This window comes from Pteropus vampyrus, unplaced genomic scaffold, assembly GCF_000151845.1.
Source record: "Pteropus vampyrus isolate Shadow unplaced genomic scaffold, Pvam_2.0 Scaffold244, whole genome shotgun sequence".
Lineage (NCBI taxonomy): Eukaryota > Metazoa > Chordata > Mammalia > Chiroptera > Pteropodidae > Pteropus > Pteropus vampyrus.
The window spans coordinates 2,808,940-2,821,976 of record NW_011889025.1 but is presented as its reverse complement, the minus strand read 5'-3'; the positions used below and the strand labels follow the sequence as shown (position 1 = coordinate 2,821,976).

Below are 13,037 nucleotides of genomic sequence, written 5' to 3'. Positions count from 1 at the left end.
TATCCTGTAAGCTACTGAGGTTCCAATAATCCAGGTGTCTGTCAGCACTTCATTCTCAGAAGTCCTGGATCTGAGGAAGCAAACTGTCTGTTCAATAAATATCCATAATCTAGTCTTTAAAAAAGTAAAACATATACACAGTGCTTAATGCCACAAGTACAAAAGGTCAGTCTTGATAATTTATTATATACAATACACTTGAGCACCAATTTTCACAGTACAAACCCCCTTTATGTAGGATGTGATGGAACAAGGCCAACTAACCTTTTTCTTCAGACACTAATCAATTAAAACTAACTTTATCCTTCTATTATATATAGGGCAAATGAACTCAGCTTTTCTGTTAGAAAAAATTCCTCAAATTCTTTAGAAGCATTTATTTCACGTGTGCTTACTCATCAAGAAGAAAAATGTATTAACATTTTGAGTCATAACCCAGGGTCTGGTGAAACATATTTGGTTTGAGTGCTGCATGTCAGGAGCCCCTAAACAACTTGGAGGCATTTTTTTAAAGACCAGCTTTTCCAGATAAGCTTCAGGCCCTGAAGAAGGCTGGACAAGAATTATCTCCCAAAACCAGAATTACTCAAAGGAGAAATAAACTCTAGATGGGAATAGGACAACTAAACTAAAAGAAAATTTTTTCTTTGTTTTCATACCTGATTACATGTTTAATTCCAATTGGACCACGAGGTTCTATCTTCAGGATATATAGGTTACTTTCTTAGTGTCTATAATCGGAACAGGAAAGAGCAAATGCACCATTTCTCCACTTTCTAGTGTCATTCCTGCTGGTACCCTGTTCAATCTTCTTTTAAAGCATTCTGAGATCGCAACCAGGCAAAAATACCCAGTATTAAAGGAAACTTTCTCAGCACGTGGAGGTATTATAAGAGAGAAGCATTAGAGATTCCTGCACCAGGGAAAAGTACTCAAAGATATGCCCACCCATATCTAAAAGTTTCAGACAACATACCTCTATGTCTCTTAGACCTTAAGCTAAAAATCTGTATCCCATAAAAACAAAAAACTCAGACAATATTTTTTTTCTTTATAAAATGAGCTGCAACACAACTTATTTTCCAAAACTGGAAGTTAGAGAGTTGCCAACATTAAAAATTTAGAAGATATGGTTTCAAGAAAGGCCAATATTGCTCCAAGTTTAAGTAATAATAAAACTATTAAAATGATCAATATTGCCAGAATTTGTTATAATCTAGAAGCATGTGCATTTATATGTTTTCAAAAACATATTTTGTTAATGGCATCTTTGATTAAAGGAATCTGAATCACTAAAGCTGTGTTTCTTAACTGTGGCTCCCTATCCACTTTACATGCATACTCGTGTTAAAGTAAAAAAGACCTCTTGAGAATCCTTTCGGCATTTGACTGGGGTCTTTAAGATGAAATTGTGACAAAGGGTAAAGAGTTCAGTGATTTTCTTTACCTTGCTAATATGTAGGTGATTCTTCAGGGGTATAAATGGAGATTACCTTCAAAGACTCTTTATTACCCTCAAGTGATACTTCAGACTGATGGATAGATAGTTCTGTCAATACAAATAACTCCCAAACGACTTCAAGAACTAGAGGTTATTTTTTTCTTTTTTTAAGGTTTTTTAGTTGGTTGGGTAGTTGGTTGGTTGGTGAGCTAAGGGTGATATAGGCAGAAGAAAAACAAGTTCTAAATGTGGGCTACAAGGATAAAATCCTTGAAATAGTGATAAGTATGTCCAAGAGGAAATGACTAAATACCTCCAATCTATTAAGATAAGGCTTATCAATACAAGAACACAATAGTAAGCTTTGATGTAAAAAAAAAAAATTAAAAATCTAGTTGGATAATAGTGGGTTAATAATGTTCAGTGTTACATGAACTAAATCTTAACCTTAAATGGAATATAATTCACTATTTCTTGGAATGCTTTTTCATTTCTTCCCTCATTACTACTCCTAATAGAACTCGAGTAGACTCCCCAAAAGAATTTAATAAAATTTGATAAAAGAAAAAACTCAGAAAAATAAAACAAAAGCTGAGTCCAAACTGTAACTTTGACATGGAGTAAATTAAGGATATGCTAATCTCTAATAAAACAAGTGTAAAATTATTGGATAATCTCATCACATAGACTTGCAAGTATTGTCATATATACATTTTCCAGATATTAAAAAGCCATGATTTCATATATTCTGTCCCATTGCCAGATATATTGAAAACTGTATTATTTTATTTAGTCCTTATTACCATTGAAAATAGGCAGAAAAATTATTATAACTCTCATTTTACAAACAAGAAGAGACTATATTTCAGAGATTTGTTCAGGATTATCTAACAAAGCCAAAAGTAGAACTTCAGACTTCTGGATATACTCCACCTTCTGTTGAATGGGGTTCTTTTATGCCTGTTTAGTAGCCTCCAAATTCACCACCAAGTAATTTAAGATGACCACAAACTCTGATTTGTAAGAGAAAGTTTATTAGTTAAAATCTGTTAAAACATATAACAATAAAATGATGTGATTCAATAGCTAATAAGGATTATATTCAATTGTAATCTAATAACTGGCAGTAATCATCACACATAAAGATGCAACTGTGTAATCACAACTTCCCACACACTTTAGCCAGAGCACACAGCGTAAAGATTTGTGCTTCCTAATTCATTGCCATCTACCAGCCTATCTCTCTTGGTTTTCCCATTTTTATATTTGTCTCAGAATGATGAGCCTGTCTCCCTCCCTATCCCTCCATGCCATGCAAGGATTGGCTTTTGCATTGGTCTCAAAAGAAGGTCCAGGAAAGGGCTGGTTTGGATAAAGGACCAGCCACTCTCTCCATTCTCCAGGAAAAGAGATGCAGGATTCCAATCAGAGGTATCCAATCAGTGGACCGCCAAGTTAGTTAATATATCTCTTTCTAACTGGGCTTTTAAGTGCACAATTTATGTCAATTGACAACCAGCTATTTCTATCAGTATCAACAACCTAGTGTTAGCTAATTTTCATGTGATAAAAACAGGGCTAGGTTCATAAACCTGCTTAGAAACTAACTATGCCATGGTTTTCCACCATAACAGCTACATAACTCAATTATATATCTTCTCTCTCCTGAAAACACCTTCCCTACTACCTCTAGTTCCTAAGTATTTTCTTATTTCATACATTTTTTTCTTATCACTATTAACTCTATTTCCAATTCTGTTCCACAGAACAAACATATTTAATACAACAATCTATTGCTTGGAGCAGGGTTACATCTTAACAATTCTTAAACACATATAATCACACAATCAAAGCAAACATTGAAATATATTTTATCTAATCCTAAAGTGCCATTACAGTACAATCTTCCCGCGTGACCCATTTAGCCAAGCAGGTAGCCAGCTTCACATATTACAAAGTTGTAGCATCTTCCTGCTTTGATACCTAAGGACTATGTTGACCATTAGTTGTTCTATAGGCTGGTTCAAGCTTTATCTTGTTTGAAGGTCTGGAGTAGTCTCACATATTCCTCTTGGTGTATTTCGATGACCTGCTTAAGTTAGCATGGCTGCTTGTATTCTCTCATTAACACTAACAATTTTAACAAGCTTACACTAAACTGTAGTAGAATTGTTATAAAGTTCTACTTGGAGTAATAGCTACCCTTCAGAATCTATAATTTTTGAGGAACACCAGATCTGTCCATTTACAGTTAAATTGCTCACTAAATAGAATTTGTAGCAAACTTATGGTCTCTCCCTGGATATGTTTCCTGATCTTACCCAAGTATTCATGCTTTGAGTTTTATTTTGACACACAATTATAGCCTAATTTCCTAAAGTCCAAATTCCTAGTGAAGGGTTTACATCTTTCCTAGCTGTTTCTAAACCTTTAATTAAAGCATACAAGGTATTATGCTAAGTGAAATAAGTCAGACAGAGAAAGACAAATACCGTATGATTTCACTTACATGTGGAATCTTAAAGAACAACAAATGAACAAAACAAGACTCATAGAAACAGAAAACTGTTGCCATTTTGGACAGGCTCAGTTTGGTCAGTTATTACATCAGCAAAGTCCCTCAAGCTGCTGTAGTATGGCCTGTAATTATCCACAGTAATTGCTTGATGATATAACTTTTATTTCTCCTCTTTGTGTCTTTGTACACCCCCTCTAAGTCTCCTGTATCCTTATCTACTCTATCAGTCTTTCCACATAGAAGTCTATTGTGGAACTTTCTCATACTAATATGTTTGAGTAACTCCATAGTTCTGACTTTTCAAAAGGGTCTGTGGTAGCTTTTCTTGATACAGCAATCTCTGTCTTAAATTTGTTAAATAAACATATCCTGAAATTCAGTGGCAAAACTGACTTATGCTTCTCCTGCTACTGCCCATCCAAATAAAACCTAGCTATATACTGTATAATTTCTCCCATTTACCTTTAAAGGTAGCTAATTATCTGTGTATGCAGACCTCAGTATTGGATACAGCATCTGTCATGTTGATTAGCTCTGAAGTTATCTATATTAAATATTTTAATTCCTTTGACTAAAATATGCTTTAGGACTCTATATGAATTGGTACAGTCTGGTTTCCACCAGTGTGGATTGACTTTTATGAGTCATTTCTACACAATTTGCATATAGCACTTTGTTGAATGGCACACTTTTATGTCTTTATCTAGTTGTCGCTTGTGTCGCATGATGAAAAGGCTGTTCTCCAGGAAGGAGGACCATAGTGTCCATGGGGTTGTCTGAAGGGTAGCTATTCTTCCAAATGGCATGGAATTAGTACCATCAGTGAATTTCCTGCATATTTATTTGGCCCCTTTCTGTTTTGATATGGGGGTCCTCTAAACATTACGTTTTCCCCTTCTGGTATCTATAGAATTATTGTGGCTAAATACCAGTTCACACTTGTTTACATTCATATTGTTTACATCTCTCAATAGTTAAGATTTCTATATCAAAGCTGCAGCAGGTTCACTATAATAAGTCTATTAGATCTTCTTTATAAATTTAGTTATACCAAATTAGATATACTTTATCCACTTCTACTTGTGAACCATAATCTCTAAGCCTATACTGTGAGTGTTTTGACTTTCCAGTGGTGAATAGTCCTTGTAGGGCTTTATCTAGCCCTTCTAGTACTAGTACTTCTCTCTTGCTATTTGGTATAATTTGCCATTTCCATTTGGGGCACAATACTGCAGAGTAGTTACAATGTGGGTCAGCATTTCAGTAAACTGTCCTGCATTGGAAACTCCTGGCCTCAGCTTTTTCAAAGGTTTCTCCCTGGCCAAAGTTATCTGAAAAACTTTTTGCAGTTTTATTATCTGGTATATGCTGCCTTTTCAGAATTATTTCCCCTAGTCTGCTATGGCATACTTTTGTTGAAATATTCCATCCTAAAGGCCTAGTATGGGGGCCTTTTTAAGTAAGGATTTATATCTTCTTAAGTATAAGTGTCCCAATATTGTCCTGTCAATGTAAATGTATTCGCTATAAAGCCATCCTGGGGGATATGCCTCTCTTAGTTTCCATTCATTGTAGAACACTGAAATTGGGTCTCAAGATGTAATACAGTTCATCAGGTCTTCACTCCAGTGTTAGGTGAGTTTTCTTTTCTTTGCTATTGTTTGCTCCTGTTATCAGGAATCCTAGCAGGACAAGTACAAGTAAAGAAAGAATCGTATGGCTAAAGCCAGAGCTTTTAAAATAAATACAAAGGAGAAAAGAGCCTCTGCTGGAAGTAAATCAAATATTACTTGTTCTATGAGATATTAGTAATGAAAATGCACAGAACTAGGAGAAAACTCATACTGCTAATATTCAGAAACATCAGAAAATATTTGAAACAGGAACTAGGAGAAAACTCATATCGCTAGTATTCAGAAACATCAGAAAATATTTGAAACAGGAACTAGGAGAAAACTCATATCGCTAGTATTCAGAAACATCAGAAAATATTTGAAACAGAGGAACTAGGAGAAAACTCATATTGCTAATATTCAGAAACATCAGAAAATATTTGAAACAGAGAAACAATCAGTTCTCACATACTGTTAGAGGCAAATTAGGTCTTATCCACTTAAGTCATCGTTTATACTGGAGAGTACATCTTCATATAAGTTTTCTGTATCTAACATAGCTTGATCTATATCAAACATTAGATCTTCATCTTCTCTTGGTGTAAGTATTGATTCTAAATCTGAGAGATCAGGGAGGTCTGGTAGTGAAGCTTCCTCAGAAGAAGGTGGATTTGCTGCTGCCTGTTCTGCTGTATGATTTTGCTCCACAAAAGGAACTTGTTCTTGTGAAATTAACTGTAAGATCTCTTCAGCTATTTTTATTAACTGGGCTACACAATCAACAAGCCCACCAACTAGTGCAGGGACTGACACAGCCTCCATGCTTCAATGCTCTCCTCAGTAAATAAAATATGACTAAAAGCTGTAGCAAGTGGGCTCTTGGTGACAATGGATCTTGTGGGGCTGGCAATGGTTCTGTGGTTGGTTGGTCAAGAAACTGGGGTGGTGATATGATTATGATGATGATCAAATACAGAATGAGGCCAGTGGTCCTATAACACTTTTTGATAAAGTTGATGAACCTCCCACAAAATTTATGTGTGGTACTCTTGTTTGTACTGGTAGTCAACTGCTATTATGACCATCAGACATATTGTCACAGCCAAGAGAAAACAGCAAAGTAGATCTAATAATAGAAAAGAGAAATATAAAGATTAGTATCCTTGAGCCTTCATCCAACATACAGGTTCTGGCTATAGGATTAAGTTGAAAGGGTATCCCTAGATATACCTCCTCCTTTTCCGTTGACCTTATGAGGATCTACTACTCATACTCTCCTTTAAATCTGTTATCATCTTTATCTCTTCTTAGAAGATTTTAGAACAAAGTGTGCATATGTAGTTCATCTATCTTTCTTGAATATATCTATTCAAGAAAGGAAGATACATTCACCCAGTCCTTTGTTTAACTCTGTCTTTATGAGCGCCTTTGCTTCATTGCCTTTTATATATGGTGCTCCTAAATTCTTCCTGTGTTTTTAATAATCCATTCATTAAAGTTTCTAATTGTCTCTGTAGCCTAGAGAATTTATAGTAAATGACAGTCTTACTTTCTCTGTCTTTTGACAAATTTTGGGCAACTTCTGTTATAAAATTAGTTCCCTGATTATTTCCTGTTACTGCCAATCCAAATCTAGCATAGAGTTCCTCAAATTTTGTCTAAAGCAATGGTCATACTACTCTCATCTGCATGTCTGATGTGCTTTGCAAACCCCTTTCTAAGTAAGTTTATATTTCTATAAGGCAATATTATTTTTTAAAAAAATCTAGGGATTGGCCCAATATAACCTACCTGTCATATTTGTCTGGTTAACCACCTCCGACTCCCCTTAAAAATGAGTTATATATAGGGGTTTCTGGTCAAGAGGGTAGAGTAAGTAAACACTGTGCTTGCCTCCTCTCATGACCACATCAAAATTACAACTAAAACAGCCATCATTGAGAATCACCTGAAATCTAGTTGAACAGAAGTCCTACAACTGGGGACACACAGAAGAGGCCACCTTGAGACTGGTAGGAGGGGTGGAGACGTGGAATAGGCTGGTCCCACACCCACGTGTGGCGGTGTTGAATCAGGAGGGATATCTCAGCTGCAGAGGTACCCCCGGAGAAGTGAGAGGTCCCAGCCCAGACTGGGCTCCCCAGTCCAAGGTTTCAGTGCCAGGAAGAGAAGTCCCCACAACTTCTAGCTGTGAAAACCAACAGAGATTGTAGCTGAGTGAGATGGAGGGCCACTACAGGCACAAACATTCTTCTTAAGGGGCACATGCATGAACTCGCTGATAGACTCACTTGCTCTGAGCTCCAGCACTGGGGCAGCAGATGAAAGGCACCAGAGACATACAGGGAAGAACTGAGTTGTCTGGCTTCAAGGCAAGTGCTAGAGGGGCAGCTTTATCCCAGACAGAAGTACTGGCAGAGGGCACTGTCCCCTTGTTGAGCACTCTTCTCTCTCGGCATGCAGACACAGGCAGCCACCACAGCTGAGTCTCTCTCAAATTGGCTAACATTGGTCACTCTGCTCTGGTGACTCCCTGAGACCCCGCCTCACCCAAATTGCAGGCTGGGCCAAGCCATTTCCAGTGGTTTTTCATACAAATGGCCTCTCTTGGCTTATGCTATGGACTTTCCTAAAATCTTTCAAAATTTCAAAAAATTTAAACATGGAACATCTGGACTCAGCATGCCTTGTACCTCTTGTTGGGCAGCACCAAGGCCAGCACTAGCGGCAGCCAGCCTCAGGTTGTGGCTTAGCCTCTCGAGGCACATCCAAGCCTAGTGTGGGTAGCAACCATTTACAGGTTGGTGGCTCATGCCAGGTGGCAACTAGGAAGCCCTGCCTGCATGCCTGGTGACCAGCTTCGGTCTGAGCTAGAGCATCACCCAAGGCCACATCAAAGGACAACACACCCAAAGGGCAGACTGGACAGGCACCAGAGCCCTGCTAAAGCAAATGTGACCCATAGGGTAAGCCCCTGCACAGCAGCTCCTCTACTATAGTCACAACCAGTCTTCACAACCAATCAATCTGAGGGTGAGTCTCTCCCACTGATGTACAAACAGCAACCAAGGCTCAACCAAAACAGGAAAGGCATACACAAGCTACACATGGGACACACGTGGAGCACCAGCTCAGGTACCCAGAGAGACTGTACCACTGGGCCCCACAGAACAGCAACTACATAAGACCAGGAGACATAGCAGCCCTACCTAGTACACAGAAACAAACAAGGGAAGCAGCCAAAAGAGGGAAACAAAAAAATGTCCCAAATGAAAGAAAAAAACAAAGCTCCAGAAAAAGAACTAAACAAAATGAAGGCAAATAATTTACCAGAGGCAGAGTTCAAAACACTGATTATAATGATGCTCAGTGAACTTAGGTGAAAAGTAGAAAAACTCTGGAAGAACTTTAACAAAGAGACAGAAAATATGAAAATGGGATAGTAAACAGAATAAAGAACCGGTCAGAATGAAGACTATAGAGCTTTGGAAAAACGGTGAAGTGAGAGACGTCCCTATATCTCTCCCCTTGAAACAACGATAAGCTGAACATCTAAAACTGAACAACAACAAAAACAAAAAACAAAAAACACCCAAACTGCACACCAGCATGTCTGAGCGTGGGATCTGCGCATAAGAGCTATCATAGGTCATAACCCTGGGTGTCAGTCAGTGGACTGGGAGAAATAAAGATGCTGCCTCTCACAGCCACCGGAGCTCCCTGGAGGAGGGAGGCGGGGAGGGGAGAAGGAGCAGTGAGTTCGGGCGGCGAGTTCCCTGGGAAAGTTGTGAGCTCTCCATGGCTGGCTGGTTGCAGGGCCCAGTCATCAGAGCAGAAATCAGAGAAGCAGCCAGCATAAAAGTAACAGTTAATTTTTATGGACTGCAAGTGCAAAACTGAGACTGAACTGCAGCCCCTAACCCCCAACCTAGAGGGACTCTCCCCCCATACCCTCTGAGACCGAATACCGCAGAGCCCCAGGAGAATCTGGGCAAATGCTGCCAAGACTGTTCCTAACACTGACAGGGATTGACACTGAAGGTAAGGACCATGATTAAATATCTATCAGAAAATAAAAAGGCATTTTTAAAGCAGGGATCCAAGAGGCTTGACGCCACCTATTGGAAACCAAAACAAAAGTGCCTGCATTGCAGCAGGCTAAAGAGAGACCTTTAAATAATAAATCTTCTTTGTCGAAAAAAAGCAGAATACATTTACATTAATGCCCAGGCGGAGAAACAGTCCATTAAACACCATGAACAACCAAGGTGATGAGGCATTTCAGAAATAAAAAGAAAAATCTCCAGAAAAGAAGCTTACAGACATAGAAATATGTGACTTAAATGACAGAGAATTCAGGATGGTACTTCTGAAAAATAGTCAGTGAGTTCCAAATTGAGTCATATTGACAATTTCAGAAATTGACAAAACAACTAGATGGGCAGAGCAAGGAGACTGAAACCCTCAAAAAGAACAGAATAGATCTTCTAGAGATTGAAAAAAACTGCAAGATTTGAAAACTGAAATAGCAAGCTTGGGAAATAGAGTCAACAAAATGGAGGAAAGGATCAGTGATGTCTAGACAGAAATCTAGAAATAAATCAGAAGGAAGAAGAGAAAAGCTGCAGAATGAAAAATAATGAAAGAGAAATTCAAGAACTAGCTGATACCTAGTTCCTTTCTAATCCCTGTTCCTTTTCCCTTGCCTTCGATAATGCCCATTATTCTTATGTTTCTTCATCAGGAGAAAAACATAAGAATAATGAGCATTATCGAAGGCAAGGAAAAGGAACAGGGATTAGAAAGCATTTTCAGACAAATAGTTGACGAGACTTTACCAAATCTAAGAAATGAGCTGGAGCTTGGAATTCAAGAAGTCAATAGAACACCCGATTATCTCAACCCAAAAAGGCCTTCACCAAGACCCATTGTATTAAAATTATCAAAAATCAATGAAAAAGACAGAATTCACAAGGCAGCCAGGGAGAAAAAAGCTGTAACTTTTAAAGGTAAATACATTAGATTATACTCGGACTTCTAAGCGCAAACCTTACAAGCCAGAAAGGGATGGAATCAAATATTTAAACTATTAAGTGAAAGGAACTACCAGCCTAGAATAATGTATCCAGCTAAGCTCTCCTTTAGATATGAAGGAGAAATTAAGGCTTTTCCAGACATATAAAAATTGAGGGAATACTCCACTAAGAGGCCTGAACTAAAGTAAATACTGAAAGGGGTTAGCTCACCTAAAACAAAACAACAACAACGAAAAATACATAATTAAGAGTAAAGTGACTATCAAGCAAATAGAATCAGAGGAATGCAACCCTTACGAAGAACAGGGCAGTATAAACTTAAATAATAATAAGAGAATTGTTATAACAAGATAGTAATGAATGTTCAGCATACATAGGGACAAATGGGAGACAACAATGACTGAAAAGGAAAGGATTCAAAGATTCAAATTTGCAAAGGGGAATGAAGATAAGGCATGCACAGAAGAAAATGGACGACTGTATATACAGAAATATCCTTTACATATTCATAATGGTAACCACATGCCAAAGATTCAGAACCAAAGTATATAACATAAAACAAGAAGGACCAGAGGGAAAAACAATAAAACCAAAACATAAGAAAAAAAACAGAAACACGAGGACAAGTAAGCAATGGAAACACCAAGCTACTAGAAAGCAAAAGATAAAATGGCTATAAGAAAACCTCATATTTCAATAATCACCCTAAATGCAAATGGACTGAATTCACCAGTAAAAAGGCACAGAGTTGCAGAATGAATCAAAAAACAAAAACCCAACCATAGGAGGCCTCTAGGAGACACATCTCAGTTCCAAAGACAAATATAGACTCAAAGTGAAAGGGTGGAAAATGACATTTCAGCAAATGGCATTCAGAGAAAAGTGGGAGTGGTGATACTAATATCAGACAAAATAGACTTCGAAATAAAAAAGGTAAAGAAGGATACTGTGGAACACTTCACAATGATAAAAGGAATCATGCACCAAGAAGACAAAACACTTATTAATATCTATGCTCCCAATGAGGGAGCCCCAAAGTATGTAAAGCAATTACTAACGTTAACTAACGGAAGAAACAGACCAAAACACTATCATACTAGGGGACCTAAATACCACACTGTCAGATATGGACAGATCATCCAAACAGAAAATTAATAAGGAAATAACATCCTTAAAGGACACATTAGACCAACTGGACATAACTGACATTTACAGAGCCTTCCACCCAAAAACAGTTGCTTATACATTCTTCTCTAATGCACATGGAACATTCTCAAGAAGACCACATACTTGGACACAGAGAGAGCTTCAACAAAAATAAGAGGGTTGAAATCATACCAACCATATTCTCTGTTGATATGCTTTGAAACTAGAGATCAACTGCAGAAAGAAAGCAGGAAGAACCACAAATACATGGAGATTAAACAACATGCTACTGAAGAATAACTAGTTCAGAGAAGAAATAAAAAGAGAGATCAAGAGATACATAGAAATGAATGAAAATGACAGTACAACATATCGAAACATTTGAGACAAAATAATTGCCACAAAATAATAAAATACCTAGGAATCAATCTAATGTAACATGTGAAGGACCTATATAATGAAATCTATAAGACCCTATTAAAAGAAATCGAAGGAGATGTAAAGATATGGAAAGATATTCCATGATCTTGGATTGGAAGAATTAACATAGTTAAAATGACCTTATTACCTAAAGCATTATACAGATTTAATAAGATAAAAGTAGTCATAAGAAGAAATTTCATATCATTACAGGCCTAACTCCAAAAACAAAAAAGAGCCCACATAAACAATTCAACGCTTCATCTTAAAAAACTAGACAAGGAAGACCAAATGAGGCCTAAAGTCAGTAGAAGGAAAGAAATAATCAAAATTAGAGCAGAAATAAATGAAATTGGAAAAAAAAACGATAAAATAAATAAATGCAACAAAGATCTGGTTCTTTGATAAGGTTAATAAAATTGACAAACCCCTGGTAAGACTCATTAAAGGAAACAGAAAAAGGACACAAATAAACAAAATCAGGGATGAAAGAGGGGAAATTACAACTGACATCGCAGAAATACAAAGGATCATGCAAAAATACTATGAAAAAGTATATAACATCAAGTTTAATAACCTAGAGTAATGGACCAGTAGAAAAATACAACCTTCCAAGACTGAATCAAGAAGAACTGGAAAATCCAAATAGACTGATCAGCAGTATAGAAATTGAAACAATTATCAAAAACCTACCAAAAAAGAAAAGTTCAGGACCAGATGACTTCACCAGTGAATTCTACCAAACATTCAAAGAAGATTTAATATCTATTCTCCTCAAACTATTCCAAGAAATCAAAGAGGAGGCCAATATTACTCTGATACCAAAACCTGGTAAAGATAACACACACAAAAAAAGAAAACTA

The 13,037-nt window shown here is 37.2% G+C and overlaps 2 protein-coding genes across 2 annotated transcripts in view; one reads left to right on the top strand and one right to left on the bottom strand.

The window, feature by feature from the left end:
• TRPC5 (transient receptor potential cation channel subfamily C member 5) overlaps window positions 1-13,037 on the top strand; it is a 173,724-nt gene that overhangs the window by 37,942 nt on the left and 122,745 nt on the right. The gene's annotated exons all lie outside the window — the stretch shown is intronic.
• TRPC5OS (TRPC5 opposite strand) lies at window positions 6,065-6,394 on the bottom strand. The gene has a single exon (XM_011374350.1). It carries the CDS (start codon window positions 6,392-6,394, stop codon window positions 6,065-6,067), a length of 330 nt encoding a protein of 109 aa, XP_011372652.1.